The sequence below is a fragment of the Cydia fagiglandana genome, chromosome 4 (genome assembly GCF_963556715.1).
Source record: "Cydia fagiglandana chromosome 4, ilCydFagi1.1, whole genome shotgun sequence".
In the NCBI taxonomy this organism is placed as follows: domain Eukaryota; kingdom Metazoa; phylum Arthropoda; class Insecta; order Lepidoptera; family Tortricidae; genus Cydia; species Cydia fagiglandana.
In genome coordinates, this window is record NC_085935.1 from 20421084 (window position 1) to 20440536 (window position 19453).

Genomic DNA, 19453 nt, shown 5'->3' on the forward strand with positions numbered 1-19453 from the left:
CCGACTAAAACCAGCAACAAAATTATTTACCTATATTTTAAATTACATCATCATCATCATCTCAGCCATAAGACGTCCACTGCTGAACATAGGCCTCCCCCTTATGGGGGGTGCATGCCATAATCGCCACGCTTGGCAGGCGGGTTGGCGATCGCAGTCGAGTACACCGAATTTGAGAGACGCTGCTGCCCGTCCACCGGTAGTCTTGGACGTAGTTTAAGGACATACCGGGTCCTATTCTAAATTACATGTCATGTACCTAATGTCATTCAATAAGACTTTCTAGGTTTGAAACATTTAGATTTTTGCACTAATGTTTAACAAAGTGTATCTCTAAAACGGTTAGAAATATTAACGTCATTAATATGTGAAAAATAAAGTACGTATTATGGTAACATTCCATTTCTAACCGCAGCTGCACTACCGGTAGTGAACGCGTCGCTGTCATTGTCAATTTTCATAGTAAAATTGACAGTAGTGCAGCTGTCGTTGGAAATGGAATGTTACCCTTAGCCTAAGCCTAGCTTTAGGCCCTAAACAATTCCACTTTACCCGATATAATTTTGATGTCAGAATGCAAGTTTGAATTATTTAAGATGATGTGATGTACTGCAACAGTGACAAGCTCTCACACGTCGTCTACCTTAATTCTATTTTGCAACTCGATTTTCACCTACTGGGCACTTTCTGCGTTTACTTTCCTTTGTCTATAAAAATTGTATAAATTTTTTTATAGCTTCCTTCCCATCAGAATTTCTCCAAATTCCAGCTACACAAAGCTTGAATAATCCCAGCATACTTCAGTAAGTCCGCAGTTTTCGCGGCCACTGCGACAGATTTTAAAATGGATGACAAGTTGCGCCTTGCTTTGTGCGCGGTTGAGTGACTATGCAATTCGGTGCATCTCACCATTCACGTCAGATACCCCCGCCCCCTGTCCTCCTAATGGATGTTTGAGCGTGTGTCGGATTTGTACTGAAAAGGTTATATTGATACTGGAGGTTAAGAGTAAATAGAAAGATCGAATTCGATAGAGTTGGAAATTTCAATTGAAAGAAACCCGTTTTTGAGAGGGAAGTAGCACGTCCGTACAAAAAGAGGAAACGTTTTTCTACTTCTAACGGCGCGATTCGGACTTTAAGATACGTCAGTTAATCGATATGGATATAAATGTCAATGTCAAATGCGACGTTTCTTCAAACAAAAACGTCACTTTTGACACTGACTCGATCAGTGGTCACGTGGTGCTTTCCATAGAAAACGAAGCCCCGGAAGCTCCGGCCCGGCCCCGGCTCGGTCTACCGCGAGTAATCTTTTATTCCTAATTATTTCTAAGACTAACTTTTCCCCCAACGTTTTTTATTCCTGAAAGCGCTGCCCCATGGCTGCCCCCAACACAATGGCCAATCAAAAAGCACCATTAAACTTTTAAGTTCAAGTCGAGTTGAACGACCCCGGTTAAACTTATCGCTAATTACCTATATCGGTATCAATTTTAAACTTTTCCAATTTTTTTTACATAGCTCCAGGCCCTGAATAATGGGTGCAGAGAAGTAAGGCGAGACGAGTTAATAATAATGAGTGTCATCTTCTACATATACGAGTTGTGCAGTTTTATCGCATGAATACATGCGTAAGTTTTTTTGTTTGTTAAAAAAAAGGATTTGCGTTTTATTTTGATGTTTATGTTTCTGAACATTTAGCTTTGTCGCAGATAAAACTCTTATCACATTCAGAAAATTCGCTTTTGTACGGAAGCCACGATAAACAAAATAAATCAATCGTACCTAGGTCTATATTCGTACATAATTACGAGTATAATCTTTTAATATAGTAATCCTTTCCTTACATTCACTGCCAAGAAACAGCCAGGTGGGTTCATTTTGTACTGGAAATGTGGCACTTGGTACTGAAAGTGTTAATACTAGAGTTAGACCAAGAAAAGTCTGCAACGATTTTGATAACCCACGCAGGGCAAGTGCAATACGTCATAATTTCATAGACATTTGACTTTTAAAACGTTTGATGTTTATAACTGCGTGGGCTGTTAAAATCGCTGCATACTTTTCTTGGTCTAACTCTACCATTGTGTAGTTATTTAGCTAACTCTCGGTACCGTACTTTTTATACCACTGTGGCAAATTAGCGTACGGTTTATCTGACAGTCAATGGTTACTGTAGGCCATTGACGACTGAACCTGATTCATAAAACCCCTGAGTCACAAAAATCCCCTTTTATTTTTGGATTTGCCAATTCTTATTTCAGTTTCAAAAACTCACGAGCTCTTTCGACCATTCTAAATAAACGCTCTACAAAAATTTACCGACAGTTTTTACCATTTGTTAGTCTCTGCGGGCGCAGCACGGTTCCATTTTTATCGACTATCACTATGCGCGTCCCTTTCGCACTTACATAATTGTTAGAACGTGACAGGTATGGTGACAAGGGATAAAAACGCCACCGTGCTACGCCGCCTGGTGTAGGTAATTAAAAGTTTAACGCGGAGTGTGCTAGGGTTACCCGCCGTGTTTTGAGTTTTAAAATAGGCGAATATTTGGCTATTATTTTTTTACCGTTTTGTGTACTACTTAGTGGATCAATATCGCGAAAGTACCTACTGGTCTGGTGGTATCCCAAGGTTAAGGTTGTTGGTGATGGAATATTGATGTGACATGTTGCTAGGCAAAGTAATGGCAGGTGAAGCAAAATATTAACGGATTGGTGGCCGCTTTCGGATGAAAGAAGCGCCTGGCGTCCGTTGGCGTGTTGGGTGGCCGACAATCGGAGGATCGCGGGGCACTTCTGGGTGAGACTAGCCCGGGACCGGGACAAGTAGTATTTTCTAAGAGTATGCGGTAGTGGGCGGCAGGAGGAGGCAAAATTATGATGATGATGATGTTCATAAAATCAGAACTTGTAACTGCGAGTAGGTATGCTTGCCAATAGGTCACATAAAAACCCTAATGACTATATAACAGTACATTGATATAAACTGAAACGTGTTAACAACATTCCGGAGTTAAAAAGTCCGTAAAACATCAGTTAAAGCTTAATTTTCCATTTCTCGTTTCAAAAATGTCACACTAAATCCAACCCTATCCCAATGGAATAAAAGCGTTGTGGTTAGACGAATATTGACTCGTACACTAGAGCTAATTTCTCGTGAATAATTCTACGCAATAATAGCATTCTGGAACATTCGGTGCAGATCAGAAAGGGGCCATAAATTTAAATGGTTCCGTGGCCACGCGAATAGCCAGGGAACGAAAACGTTTGGCACTGTTATAGCAAGCTATGCTTGTAATATCGACTATTAAAAGTGTAAACCTGCTAAATTCATTTTTTAGGGTCCCGTACCCAAAGGGTAAAACGGGACCCTATTACTAAGACTTCGCTGTCCGTCCGTCCGTCCGTCCGTCCGTTCGTCCGTCCGTCCGTCCGTCTGTCTGTCACCAGGCTGTATCTCACGAACCGTGATAGCTAGACAGTTGAAATTTCCACAGATGATGTATTTCTGTTGCCGCTATAACAACAAATACTAAAAACAGAATATAATAAAGATTTAAGTGGGGCTCCACAGCAAACGTGATTTTTGACCAAAGTTAAGCAACGTCGGGCGTGGTCAGTACTTGGATGGGTGCCCGTTTTCTTTTCCGTTTTTTTTTTTGCTTTATAGTACGGAACCCTACGTGCGCGAGTCTGACTCGTACTTGCCCGGTTTTTTAATGTATTTTTTCTTAGGCAGTGGTGGCCGAGTGTATATGACGTCCAACTTTCAATCCGCAGGTCGCGGGTTCAAATCCTGGCTCGTACCAATGAGTTTTTCGGAACTTATGTACGAAATATCATTTGATATTTACCACTAGCTTTTCGGTATAGGAAAACATCGGGAGGAAACCTGCATACATCTGCGAAAACATTGGTGGGGATTATAGCCTAAGTACTCTCGCACTTGAGGGGAGGCCTGTGCCCAACAGTGGGACGTATATAGGCTGAATTACTATTATCAGATATTATTTTTTCTTAAACGTAATATCACAGAAAAAAGGGAAGTACAGAATGTTTTATATTCAAAAATGGATTTAGCAGGTTTACACTTTTTGCCAATGATATGAGAGTTTTTCTAGTGCGCTGGGCATTTTTTTCCTTTGTACGACATTTTATTTCTTTAATGCAAAGTTGTTTTACACGGTCATTCATAGACGTTTATATCTATGTAGGTATTATTATAAGGTAACTCAACTGACTATATTATTCGTGATAGTAAAATAAAAAGACGACCAAGAGTGCTGCACCCCTGCCGTGGTCAGACAGTGGTCGTCCCGACCTGTTATATTATACAAGGTTGTTTAACACTGTCATTCTCCATAACTTAGGATCCTATGTCCTCTAGGTGCCTATCCATCGTCATTTAGACTTTGACGACCGGCCTGGCCTAGTGGGTAGTCGGGTGACTACCCACTAGGCCAGGCCGGTGCCTATGAAGCCGATGGTCTCAGGTTCAAATCCTGGTAAGTGCACTTATTTGTGTGATGAGCTGATGAGCACATATATTTGTTCCTGGGTCATTGGGTGTTTTCTATGTAAAAAAGCATTATTTATCTTGACAGCGAGCGAAATATCACTGTCTTTACTGCACCGAAATCTTCCAATCGTCTTGCACACCATTCCACTTGCATTTTACTGCCTTAGTGCCATGAAAACTTGAGTGCAAAATAATTGGCACACTTGTCACGTCCGCAATCGATTACCGGGCGCGATCGTAAACTCGCCACGTTGCACGCCAGTGTAAATCTAAACCGTGACTTTACAGTTCATTCAGGCGATTTTTGACTTTAAGATAGCGCGTTAAGGGGTGGTAAAGTGCATGTTAATTGGTTTTTTGTAGAATTTTATGGGTTTCCGGTATAGGTTATGCAGTTTTAATTTGACTTCTTTAATGGTTGGGAAAACGTAAAAAATGAATTGGATTGGTTTGAAAATATGTTTTTTAATTATTTTAGTGACAGACACTAGCATTTTTTGAGCGTCGGCGTCTAAATAACTGCATAGCTGCGTCCCTTGGAGTGGCGGGCGTTGGCCCATCGTGTAGAGAAGCCATTGCGAGTTATAATACTAAGAGATCTCAAGACTTAAGTTAAAGTGTTACACCTCCTACAAATTACTTTAAAAAAATGCAGATTACTTTTTCTAACTGACTTTTTTATTCTTTTTAACCCTGAATATCACTCGATGACAATGGACATAATCACATCGAGTTACGTACAGGAATTTAATTTAATGACCTTAATCGTTTTGCTATACATAGAATTTAAGTGAAAATCGATGAGACAAACGTTTTTTTTTACCCGTATCCTTATTGGCATACAAAGGATGACTCACGCTAGACCGGGCGGTGCCCGGGCTGAGGCATCCGTCATTTTATATGACGGCTGATCGGTGATAACGTGTTGCTTTCCATAGAAAACGATGCTCCGGACACTCCGGGCCAGCCCCGGCTAGGTCGAGCGTGAGTCATCCTTAAGGCAAACCTAACGCAGAGTACTACGTAGGCGAACAACCCGCAAACGCGAAGCGAAGCGATGCGGCGTGGGGTGAAACAATCCTTTCATACCTATATGGCTCCTCTACATGGTGGGCCAACGCCGGCCTCTCCAAGGGACGCAGCCATGCGGTAGAATGAGATAGCAATATCACTTGCTCCCTCTAAAGCATAAATGCGTCCCTTGGAGTGGCCGGCGTTGGCCCATAGTGTAGAGGAGCCAATAGAAGTGTCCTACGTGGGCGATCTCGTTACGAACGCGAACGCCTTGGGCCCGCCGCACCACGCGTTCGCGAGTTGTTCGCTTACGTAAGACGCAGCGTAATGAAAGGGCCAATAAAATTAGTTATAAGTAAATACTTATATTATGAGTGATTTCACCTAATATTACAATAGGAAGCTTAATTGTACTGTCGAAGCATATTGAAGTAAGAGTAGGCGGTACTCATAATCTGAAAAAGAAAATACAAATTATTTTCCAAACGTTTTAAAATCGTATTTTTATTTATCAAGACTTCCGTGTGGCCATAGAGAATAAAATACGTAGAATGCCCTAGTAGCCACCAGGATGAGAATTTTTTTTTTAAAGATGACGGGTGGTGGCCATCTTTGTACCCCGCCCTCCCCGACAAGACGCACTCTTCTTATTTCCTCCCAGACTAGAAATGCTTAGCATTACTCAAAGATCATAATTATGTGATACAGCTCATAGCTTAATAATTTTTTTTTGGGTCAACTTGATAACTGCTTTCACTAGTTAATGTTACATTTCCTACACGACATACTATAGCATTACTTGACTATAATTGTTCAGATATTATTGGCGTATACCACGTACTAACCGAAGAGAAGGTGTGAAGCTCCAACTCGGGCAGGCCGGTGAATTTAATCTCAACCGGGACCTGGGTCCGCATGATGAAGATGAGCAGGTCCTGACGCACCAGCTGCGTCAGCGGCGTCTTGTACCAGCCGGAGTAGAAACAGCGCTCCCCTAGCGACAAGGCCTGGAAACACTTGGTCATCATCAGGCCCCGTTATCAGTGTTACATACATACATTCATAGATATAATCACGCCTATTTCCCGAAGGGGTAGGCAGATACCACGGTTTTCCACTTGCTACGATCCTGATATACCTCTTTCGCTTCCTTCACTTTCATAACATTCCTCATACACGCTCGCCGGTTTAGGGTGCTCTTGACCTGGCCTTTCTTCAGGATTTCCCCGATCTGATCAGAGAAAGTCCGCCGAGGTCTACCCCTTCAAACTCACAATTCCGCTTCTCCTTTATACACTCTCTTTGTCCATCAATCAATGTTACAAATCAATCAAATCAATGTTATGTATGTTTATCAATGTTACAGTTCATTGAAAACATCAGACACTACGTCTGTAAACATCGTTGAGAGCCTCTCGTCGAGAGCACCGCTCGGCGCCACCGCTCCGATCCAATCGGAGAAGCAAGAGACGAGACGAGGATGAGCGGGATGAGAAGGGAGCAGCATGTACACACTCGTTCCCGGCTTGTCTCGGTGCCTCTTGACGAGTGTGTAGTGTGTACAGCCCGCATAAGGGTAGACAAAAATAAATTCGGCAAAAATCTTGGTGGTGGTTGAATAAGTCTGAATTGGTTAAAATTATGCGTGTTCGCTTGTACCATGGACAAAAAGGCAAGTTCATATTATTAATGAAAATAACCTTAAGTAGTACTTACTTCATTGAACAGAACTACTGGACACATAGTACAGAGTGCCTCCTCAGAGCTCCTCGAAGCCTCGATGACCTGAAAGCCTACCGCGAACCACGTTCGGCGTGTTGCCTCTCTGTCGCACTTGTAAATTCGTACGTAAGTGTAACAGGGAGGCAACAAGTCGAATGTGGTTCGCGGTAGGCCCTCTGTTCTCACATACTTCGGACTTGGCTGAGAACCTTGGCTACAAACTTGTGAGATACCTGATATATTTTAGATTTTTATGTGATTTTTTTATGGCATTCGATTAAATAAATTGAACAAAACTCCTTTCAGTTCGGGGTTCAGAGGTTCTATACCTTGGTCTGCATTAAAGTACCAATGCAGCATGGGATCCACAGTTGTACGATGGCACCAAGCAACAATAAGGCAAATAGGTAGTTGAATTTTCCTTCTGCCAGTTGCTAAAACAGAAAAAACCATAGGTAGGTAAAACTCTGCAAAACCAAAAGGTCAAAATGATTTACAAACTTCTTCTTATTAAAAAAGTGTAAAAAGAGAATATAAAGTAGGTACTTATAAACCTCTGCGTAGACTAGGGCGTCATGCACGAACGCAATCACAGGGAAACACGAAAATCGAAAGTTCGGTTTCTGCTTCTCTATCACTCTTGCATATTCGAGCGATACCTAAAGAGGCAGATAACTAAATTTCGATTTTCGCGTTTCCCGGTAGATTCTTGTTAACAAACCACCTTGATGCATCAATGACTGTGGAAACTTGTCAAAAATCTGTTTAAGGCACAGTGTGTATAAGTTACTCTATGGTTTACTAGCTAGCTTAGTGCTGCACTCTGGTGGCAGAACGTTGCAGTAATAAATTGCAAACTCTAGACGCTATGCAGAAGGACTTACTATAGCGACTTGGTATGCCATCAAGCAGATGATAACCGAGCTAAACATCACTTGATACACCAGCATTGGACCATAGATTGATGTTATTGCACCCACTGAACTGCAAAAACCATGATACTGTAATAAGATTCGTAGCAAGAGTAAAAGAGAAGAAAACGCAAGTTCTCTTGATTTTTTTCTCCTTTCTCCTAAATTCCGACAAGAAATGGTAGAATAACTATTATTGAGGGCGCCACTTTCTATGTAACTGCCACATTTTTGAATTAAAATGCTTAAACATGGCAATAATTTAGTAGGGATTTTTCTAGTTCCATTTTATATAATTTCTACTATTTTATGTCGCTCTATAAGCTAGGTTTAGACGAAGCCAGTGCTGGCTTGTTATTGCCCTCGTACATACAGCAGCACTCTTAACTGTACATCAGTCGTGGACCTTATTACAAAAAGCATAAGATCCACAGTTAATAGTGTGGGCGTTGGTACGAGTATAAACAGTTTTTCAAGACAAGCCTGCGCTGGCTGCCAGCACTTGTCTGTGCTGTCTGTCCGTCTGTGGGTCGCTTGTCTATTCGCGCCATTGCTCGTTCGTGTGAGGACTGGCGCTAGCGTCACTGGCTTCGTCTAAACCCAGCGTTACGGCCTCGACATTGCGCGACTGGCTTCGGCTAAGGCGAAAACCGTAGGTGGGAGCGAAAGGTCCGATCGCTGTGTTGCGTGAGCTCCAACCCAAGGTTTAGCTGAAGCCATTCGCAGCCTGACCGTAACAGATATTTCTTCATCAATCTTACTCCAGAGCAGACTGATGCCACGTCACAATGCGTCCCATCCTCCTGCCGAGCTCAGCCTTCACATCCATCCGGCGCTGGTCCTCCACATGCAAGGTCACAACTGACTCGTCCAGCTCATCAAACAGCTCGTCAATGGCGATCAGTATCATGTCTAGCAGCTTGTAGTAGTGCATGAAGAGATGCAGCGATAGGGGTACGTATACTGGAATTAAAGATTAGGTATACCCCACTGGTTCCTGCGTATCCTGCTGCTGGGTCCTGGTAGTGGTAGGATACGCAGGAACCAGGAAATCGAAGATCTAGTGGCCGAGCCGAGCCCAATATAGTAGGAGAAACGAAAGCCTCAAGACTCCGATGGCTCGGGCACGTGGTTCGCATGGGTGAAGATCGAGCAGTTTGGAGAGCGTACTCGGGCCGTCCGTGATGAGGTCGTGAAAGATCTGAACGGGCTCGGTGCCGTCGATTGGACAGAAACGGCGCTAGACAAAGAAGCATGGCGTTCCTTAGTGTCAGAGGCCAAGATCCACTTCGGATCGCTACGCCACGGCAGTAAGTATACCCCGCTAATATGTTACTTGGGCTCTCTATTTCAAAATATGAAACTGACAGAAAGCATGAAACTCCTGAAAATGTATAAGTACCTACATGTATTTAAAAAAAGTGTTTGTAAAAGATGGCAGGACGACTTAGACGTATTTTATCCTGATTGGTGGGAAAATGCAAATGACAGGGTTGAGTGGACTAAAGCTTTGCCCAGCTGTGGGACACTAAACTAGGCTAATTAAAAAGTATACAGTGTGTTTTTTGTAACAGGAGCAATAAATTAAACTGTAGGCTGTACTCCTCAAACTGACCAACATTTGTTCAGCAACTTATGAAAATAACTCATGTTTTGATTTTTATTACACTTTAAAGTTTATTATATTCATACAATGTATTGCAAATTTTGTTATGTTAAAAGCGTGACAAGTAACGTCAAACACACTGATGTCAGCGTACATTGAAGGCAATATTTATTTTGTATGAAAAAGAAGAAGTCTAAAGGATTCATAATTTTTTAAAGTTGCTGAACAAATGTTGGTCAGTTTGAGGAGTACAGCCTTTAGTTTAATTGATTGCTCCTGTTACAGGAAATACCCTGTATACCTATATAATATTTTTACGGGTAAATAGGACAATAATACATACAGCCGAATGAAGCCATGGCGACAAATATAAGAGCAACGTGAAAAATCAATATCATCTCGTAGTTAGGGCTCCTGTGAGGGTCGTCATGAGGAAGCCACATTGGGAATATAAACGGCCGGACATAATGCTCATCCAAAGTGGCGAAAAGGCTCTGGTAAATAAGCAGTAGAAACGTGTTCAATAGGTACAGAATCGCCACAATTATTATGAATATCCCCCAAGTCATGGTCAATTTCCAAATGAGAAGTTGACCTTCCAAGAAACATTTTCTGGAACAAACAATATCAATGGTTGTCAACTAAGTTCAGTCATAAATTCTACACATATAAGTTGAACAATAATGTATTTACTGGGAATTAAAACAGCAAGTAAAATACACTAACTTTATCTCGTAAGAAAAAAAAAATAAGAACGCATGGAGGGAAGAACGTTCCTGAATAACACACATGAATAATAAAACGTAGTCTTCACGGAAACTGTTACCGGGGCATTTTTAACCTTTTCACTAAGTATAAGAGTTTAACTACTAGTGTACGTATACTTTAACATTGAGAATAAGCATAAATAATATACAGGGTCATTTTTGGACCGTTAGCCATATTGTGGGAGGTGATTAGGTACGTAGGTCATACTGAACAACTTTTTTCATGGGACCAACCCCGAAATCCCAAAAAAAAAATGGCCTTCCCATAAAAAAAACGTCGAAATCTACTCGACCAAAATGTATGAAACGGCCAAAAATTTTTTTTGTGATTTCGTAGTTGGTCCCATAGAAAAAGTTTTTCAGTATGGCCTACCTAATCACCTCGCACAATACACACTAACGGTCCAAAAATTACCTTGAACCTATGTTAAAAACCTGCTTTACAGTAAGTACATGGTCTAACTAATTTTATAATCCATACCTGTAGTTCGGCGCCAAATTGCAAATGTAACGAAAATCTTTGCTCATTTCACCCAACAATTTCAAGATCGTAGTCCTATGGGCCAGCACTCCAAGATAGGTGAGGTTCACAGAACCAAGGATGATGAGGTAGGCGAAGGATTCAGTGGCCATCGCGTTGTCCTTGATGGTTAGGCCCCGCCAGATGAACATCACCTCGAAACCAGTCGCTACATTCGCCATAAAGGAACTCAGTGCTGGCCAGATAAATCTGATGAAATGTCATCACTATCATATTATTATTACTAGGATTTTCTGGCTTATTCTCCGTATCTTACGTCATCAAAGTCGGGTATAGCGGAGTAGGTAACTACTTAGGTTATAGTATAGGTTCGTTTGGCAAAGCATGCAAGCCGCGACTCATAAAAGCAACGAGCAACACCGGCTTCCAACATGTCGGAAGGGAGGAGCCCGAGCGATATCTTATCGTAATGACGACGACACAAATACATAGAAAATGGCACACGTCAAAGACAAACCTTGCACACCTCGATCTCTTTTTGTGTACGGACGAGTCACAACACGCACCGCCATAGGTACAGTTGTACCTATGCTTCGGCAGAGGGGAAATAGTACGAATGCCGTCTCCGTTGCCGGTGTTGCTCGAAGCATAGTCATAAGCTCAAAGTTACAGTATAGTTCCAACCGGGAGAAAACACAACATGACATCCTTGTCGGCGCAATTTGGGAAATAAATTAGAGATGCACTAGATATGAAATAGTGAAAGTAAAGTAGAAAGATATGTGACGTTTCCACGGCAAAAGGTACCTTACCTATGGCAGCAGGCGCTTACGCTATTATTAACGCCGTTCCAATATTCAGCCGGGGAAATGGTACCTTTTACTGTGGAACGTCACATATCTTTACTATTTCATATCTAGTGGATCTTTAAATCATTTCCCGAATCGCGCCGTGTGTAGTGTAAGGTGTAAGTAAGAAAATAATAGACGAGGAGGCAAAATGTCAAGTGGGTATTTTCGACTTGTGTCCTATCTTAGAGTTTTTCATTATTATTAGAAATTAGAAGTTAATGTTACAATTACAAAACTTTCAACTAACAAAGTATCCACTTATTATAGAAAAATGTAACAAATGAAAATTAATTTTATGTATCTGTCTATATCTAATCATACTCGTAACTAAGACATAACTTTAAGAAAACTGTAGTAAAATAAACTACCTTTTCTTAGACTGATGATTGTTAAAAAATATTCCTTTTATTGCGAAAAATATTTCGAGTTGAGGGTGAAAATTCTGCAACGTCACGTCAGGTCTCTCCAAATCGTAGTCATCTTTATTAACAAATGACTTTATATCCCGGAAGATAGTCAATAGGGTCATATTGCTTCAGTCACAAAACGAATACTGAGCTTGTAATGCTTCTAATAGATCGATTTGAGAGATAGCTGGTTAGTCATTGATGCAATCAAGTTATTAGTAGTAATTTTCCAATTTGTTAATTTTCTATTGCCTGTTACAATTTCTATTCCTAGATGACAGGTGTTACGTTTCACTGATTTACAAGAATGTTCATAAAGAACCGCTAGATTTTTTAAATTTGAAATTAGAAATGTCTATCATACAAAAAAATTATGTAGCCTTATAACTGCAAAATTAACATTTTAAATTAAATAAACACAACCATTTTCACATAATAATTTCCTTATAACCTTAAAAACCCGGGTATGGACCCAGGACCCGGGTATGTCCTTAAACCACGTCCAAGACAGGTGGACGGGCATCAGCGTCCCTCAAATTCGGTGTACTCGACTGCGATCGCCAACCCGCCTGCCAAGCGTGGCGATTATGGCATTCACCCCCCAAAAAAGGGGGAGGCCTATGTTCAGCAGTGGACGTCTTATGGCTGAGATGATGATGATGATGAACCTTAAAAACGTAAACAGCATTTTAAAATCAGGCCAAACAATTGAAACTATGATTTCAGCGAAAGGCAGCAGAGCTCTAGGTGTGTTTTAAAAAGAGTTGCAGCTTAATTCGTAGTTTTAATGGAGGAGCCATTAGTGCGGGCTAACCAAGCTTACAGCGTGATTTTTCCTTGTTACTCTGGGCTTTAGTGTTATCTGTGACGGAACGTTTTTAACCCTTAATCAAATATCGGGAAATTATTTCCCACTTCATTCTAATTTACGAAATATTTTTTATCTTTTTAAAGGCAGCACTCAGCGTTACCAACCATACAGATTTAAAATCTTAGTAACATTTTGAATTCGAAAAATGGCAACACTTTTCTAATGGCCGCCATTTGTGACCATACGTCAAAGTCAATGTCAGTTGTTGTGATTTTTTTTGCAATAACGACAATTTTTTTAGTGTTTTGAGGTTAAGTGCGAAAAAAAATCTTGTAAGTGCATACACTGAATACTATCATAAACTAGACTTATTTTCCCTGTGTTTTGCTTGAAAAGGATTGTGATTACTATATGATTTAGCCAAGATTTTAAGGTTTTAGTAAGTGGGTAATTATTTCCCATTGTTTGTTCCTGAACGTACGATTTACAAAAAAATTGGTAGGTTTTATCAAGTGGGAAATTATTTCCCAGTGTTTGTTCTCCACCTAAATTTTAATTGGTTTCCATAAATAAAAATATGTGCCTTTACACACAAAAATCTGTGCCTGTTTTTGTTTTCTTTTTTATTTTATTTATTTCTTTGATTTTTGAAGATAACGTTAAAGGATCATACTTGAATTCCAAGCAAAGCCGGGGGGAGCTACTAACTAGTAAAAAGTTCGTAACCGTATCGGACAATGGGAAACTAATTCCCACTTCATTGAAAATTTGCTATTCCGTAACGGATAACGGGAAAATATATCCCACCGCAAAACCCTCCTTTCCCCCCACTAAAATTATTTTTATATACTTTTTCGTAATCTACGCACCCAAATTACCTAAAAACCAATCTTAGTTTTCAAAAATCTCATAAAAAGTGTTCCGTTTGATTAAGGGTTAATGTTTTTTGAGCGGTGGTTTTGCATTGGATGTTTGTGTATTTTTTTCACTTAGTACCATTTTGCATTTAAAAATACAGATGTAGTGCGTAATTGTTTTCCATCGTATTTTCTCGGAAACATTTGTATTTATTAAGTATGCTACTTCAGTCAATATCAGTACTTTTTGTACCGAGACTGACTATAATAGATTGTGTGAGAGAGAAAAAAAGGAGTGAATGCCGAGGTGACGAAAGATAGAGGAGGATGGAAGAGAAAAACATGTTGTGTCGACCCCACATATAACGTGGGGTAAGGGCAGAGAAAAGAAGAGGACTGACTATAATAGCAAGACACGTTCGCGCGTTTCCGTGAAAATACGAAAGAAAATAATTATGTACTTAGGTACAATCCTATAAAGCAGCTATATATTTTGTTATCCCCCATTTGGCGTGAAAGGTCTTGAAATAACTATCAATACAGTATGTAAACTTACTAAAACCATTTACTCAAACCCGTTAATGTGTAGATCACACTGAGCAACTTTTATTAGGGCACCGACCCCGAAATCGCGAAAAAAAATTTGGTTGTTTCATACATTTTGCTGGTCTAGCATTGAATTTTTCTATGGGAGAATCAATTTCTTTTTTGCGATTTGGGGGTTGGTGCCATAGTAAAAGTTGCTCAGTGTGACCTATTCATTAACGGGGTTGAGTAAATGGTTTTAGTAAGTTTACATACTGTATAGTATTATGTTTTATTTATCTGCTCACGGGAAGTGAAATGAATCAAAACATTATTTCGTACATTTCTGGTGTAAAAAAGAAAATAATCTTAAAGACCATTGCATCTTTTTCTTTCGTGCACAAGAGCCATACTGCCGTATTCGAACTTCAAGATATTCACAAGAGACGACACGTACTAGATACGTTATAGTTTAGATATCAACTAGTTCTCTTTTGCAGAGCAATTCGGGCAACCATTGTCACTTTTACGTTAGATAGAGTAAGATATCTATTAGATGTGAATTGGATCTCTAAGTCAAATCCTGTGGAAATCGTTCAAGAGTATCTCCAGAATCGCGCAAATGTCAAATTTGACAGGTTAGATCTTAAACATATCGTTATCGTATCTTGGTGATGTCTAAAAGATATCTAATAGATGTCTATTTCAAAATCCGAATCGGGCCCATAAGCGTCTCTCTTTTAGGTGGGCGTAGTAGTAGCGGTTGTCAGTCATTATCGTATTTCCGTTTCCGAATGATGTATTCAATAAAGTCATTCAGTTGGAAATCGAGAGAACCGGAAAAACTCCCTTTATTTAGAATCATTCGTGACATTTATTTCATGAGCTATCAAATTACCCGGTTTCTTCAACCAAAAACATCACTTTTGACACTGAGAAATCCGATCCATATCTAATCCAGATCGATGTTATGTCCTATAATTGAGGCGCGCACGAAAGCTAGCAAATACTGTTATAGGTACTTAAGAAGAAAATGGAATGAATTTATTGCTCAACAACATTGTTTTAAAAAGAGTTGCAGCTTAATTCGTAGTTTTAATGGAGGAGCCATTAGCACTCGCCACCGCTTTAAGTCTACTACCACTGCCAGGTGGCTTGGGCTCGACGACGGTGTCGCCGGTTAGTGCGAGTCGGGCTCGCCCACCGAGGGTTCCGACTTCTTAGTATTTGTTGTTATAGCGGCAACAGAAATACATCATCTGTGAAAATTTCAACTATCTAGCTATCACGGTTCGTAAGATACAGCCTGGTGACAGACGGACGTACGGATGGACGGACGGACAGCGGAGTCTTAGTAATAGGGTCCCGTTTTACCCTTTGGGTACGTAACCCTAAAAAAGGGGGAAATAATATGTGTAGTCGCGTATTTTAGCATAAATAGTTGTAGGGAATGGTGTATTAATAATTAAACAACATACTAAAAGTACCGGAGGGCGGGGGTGAAGCTAAAGGGTAGGGCGAGGTTTAAAGGTCCCTTTTGATAGTTTTTCATAGATAATTCTAAAACGATACGAGCACAACATTGTCTACGTTTCTCTTCAATATATTTACAAAGTGTCCTATACTTAATTAAAATTAGTATGTTACGCTTGTTAGATGTAGGTATTGTATGATTTTTGACTATACATAGAATAGATATATATATATATATATATATATATATTGATCTTTAAAACTAGTTAAAAGAGGTTTTATAAAGCGTTATTAGTCTACTTTAGAGCTGAAATTTCCATATAGTTATGTACAGTTACCATGAATGTTTTGAAATCGATCAATACCCCTCCTAACGCGTATTAATTCGCATAACTCAGCGGAATTAGTATTCGCATACAATTAGGCGATGAACCGACAGAGCGAACCTATTCGTATTCTTATTGCTTATAAGGCACGAGTGAGGGGAAGACTTGGGACCAGCAGTATAGGATTATGTACATTTGTTAAACTCATCTGTGTTCTTACTTTGCCTTATTTGGCTACCTAAAGGTTAAATTGAGACGGCGGTTAACTAAGGGTTACAATTTCAAAAACAAAACAATTGCTTCTGGGTCTCAGGAGGATGCATTAGGCCAGAAATTAGCCTATACACAAAATTTTGACTCTCTATGGTGACCACTTTTTCTTCTTCCTATGGCGTTACAACCCTTTGTCTATCTTGGCCTCCCTATCTCCCTCTAGTCGTCGCAATCCTTGGCAACTTTCCTCCAGTTGGTATACTTCCTAATTATCTTCTTCCAAACAGTCCAACCACCTTTTCTTAGGCTTATCACTAGGCCTTTTCTGTTGCGGCGTCCACTTTGTCATAATTTTTGGAGCTCTCATATCGGGCATTCTTCTGAGGTGACCGGCTCATCTCAGGCGCTAGCTTGCTTGCAGGCGGGATTTGCAAAATTTTACAATGGTCTTAAGAGACCATTGTAAAATTTTATTGTATTTTATTGTATTGTATTGTGTTGTTGTTTGTTTTGTTTTTTATTGTATGAAATAAGTTTCATCACAGCTCAAGCACTGCAGAGGTCATGGTTCAAATACTGCCGGTAGATAACGTCAGGCTCTATGGTGACCACTAATCACCCAATTTTGTTTTTTTTTATGAAATAGGAGGCAAACGAGCAGACGTATCACCTGATGGTAAGCGATTACCGCCGCCCATGGATACCCGCAACACCAGAAGGTTTGAGTGTAACTAGGGCGGCAGTAATAAATAGGCCGAGGCCAAGCGTTCATTTAAGGAAAGTACCTATCGCCTGATCCTGACTCTTTGAGCAACTGGAATGCCAATGCGCGAGATTAACTAACTTTACGCAAACATGACTATTCTTCAATAAAAGGACTTAACCGTCCTAATTTCCCTATTAACTTAAGTTTTCTTTGTTATTGAGGACTTATTCGATATAGATTCAGACGCTGAGCTGTCTTTTCTGGTATTACCGAACATTTTGATTTGAGCGCAGCGCTTGTTGAAGGATGATGCTATGCAATGCTGTGTAAGGAAGAACCTTCGAGCACCATTTGCATTTGCACTATTTCCCCTCTGTCGAAGCATATGAAAAAAAAAATGAAAATGTTTATTTCTGTTAAACAATACAGATTAATTTATAAAGGTTAGAATCTCCTAGTAGGTATATACATTACCTGTTACCTGTAATGGCTCCTCTATACGATGGGCCAGCGCCGGCCACTCCAAGGGACGCAGCCCTGCGGTAGAATGAGATAGCAATATCACTTGCTCCCTCTAACGCATAAATGCGTCCTTTGGAATGGCCGGCGCTGGCCCATCGTGTAGAGGAGCCATAACAGGAAATACCTACAGTACTGGGCGTACACACAACTAGCGCTCTGCGTGTTGTGACACATCCGTAATAAGTACACAGAAAGAGATCGAGGTGTGCAAGATTTGTCTTCAACGTATATCATTTACTATGTATTTGTGTCGTCATTACAGATTGGATTTTGTATGTAGTGAGACTAGTGAGTGAGAAAGTGCGACTACACAGTTTTTCCCCGCATAAAATGGCAGAACAATTTGATACAGTAATCGCTTCGCCATCGCTTAGCATCGTCGGTCATCGCTTAGGCTCTTCCGACGTGTCGGAAGCCGGTGTCCATCGAAGGTAAGAACTGTCAGATGACAGACAACTTTAAAAACAGTTCGCTATTCTTATATAGTAACGCGACGTAATGTGTATCGATAAATTAAGTAAGTAAGACTTTTATTTCTACTATTTCTCTCTTTTACTCGCACTATTTAAACGATAAACAAAAATTGCTATGACGTATACAATCTACATATCGTATCGTATCTTGGTCTAACTCTAACAATAATGTTGTATTTATTAATATTAGAATTTAACACGTAACAAACTAGTTTCTAAACGTTTTACAAATCCTACATTACCTAAACCTGTACAGAAACTAACCCTTCACGCGCTAAAACTAACTAACTATAACTAAACACTGAATACAACCCGCAAGGTTTGAACTGCGCACATTTGGCATAAATTACAAATACTCCCTCTAGTGAAAGAAGAGCCTAACTAAAAGGTATACCACCAAAAACGGTCTCTGTAAAGTGTCGCCAAGTCTCTAAAATGCATCGATTTTACTGGTGAAAAGTTATGTCTATGCTGTGTGTGCATTACCGGGCGTGGTGGGGGAAATACAAGTAATAACCTAATAACAATAAATTAGTGAAATAAAAGTATTACCTATTTCATGGACCGACATCTTCAGACAATTGGACAACGTCACAGTCATAAAAAAATCCTAAGCCTATACTTAACTAGTGATGAATGAAAGCTTCTTTAATTTTTGGCAAAAATATTTTTAGTATAATTGAATTCTGCGTACCTACCAATAAAGAATCCGCAGAACCAAAAGTTCAACTCGCTATGTTGATCTTGTTGGTGGCTCTTTCACACTGTATCTGTTAGCCGATTTACATTACAAGTGTAGTAAGTAGCTTTGGTCTAATAATTAGCACTCTTTTTAGAGTTCCGTACCCAAAGGGTAAAAACGGAACTCTATTAGGGTTCGACTCGGACCAGGGCCATTATAACGTGAGTCATTCATTAGTCTCCATATTAATTTTAATTCAGAAAAGGGTATATAGATTGGTCTTGGCTCGGGCACTACTGAGCCCCCCAGTTACGCCGCATATAACGTTTTGGACTGAATTCAGCAATATACTGCGAATTGCTTCTGAAATTTAAGGAGCCCCGCATTATATCTTAATTTCGTCGCATTTCGTGAATTTGCATTTAAACATTTAAAATTATAGGGTAAGGGGAAGTGTTGCTGACCTATTAGGGGTATTAAAGTTAGAAACGTTGATAAGTTAAAATTGATGTTTTACCTCGCTTCGCGTAAAACGGGTTATGTTAATGATGTGTTTTTATTGGAAGCGTAAAGTGTGTCA

At 40.0% G+C, this 19453-nt stretch overlaps 1 protein-coding gene across 1 annotated transcript; it reads right to left on the bottom strand.

Annotated features, from left to right (window-relative positions):
- Positions 1–5895: 5895 nt before the first annotated feature.
- LOC134664028 (odorant receptor 4-like) lies at positions 5896–12458 on the bottom strand. Its single transcript, XM_063520591.1, has 8 exons — positions 12247–12458; positions 11028–11276; positions 10123–10391; positions 8935–9136; positions 8147–8246; positions 7592–7696; positions 6386–6547; positions 5896–5995 (listed from the first exon to the last, which is right to left on the bottom strand). The coding sequence occupies exons 1-8, from the start codon at positions 12405–12407 to the stop codon at positions 5945–5947; spliced, it is 1299 nt and encodes a 432-aa protein (XP_063376661.1). The 5' UTR covers positions 12408–12458; the 3' UTR covers positions 5896–5944.
- Between the last annotated feature and the right edge of the window lie 6995 nt (positions 12459–19453).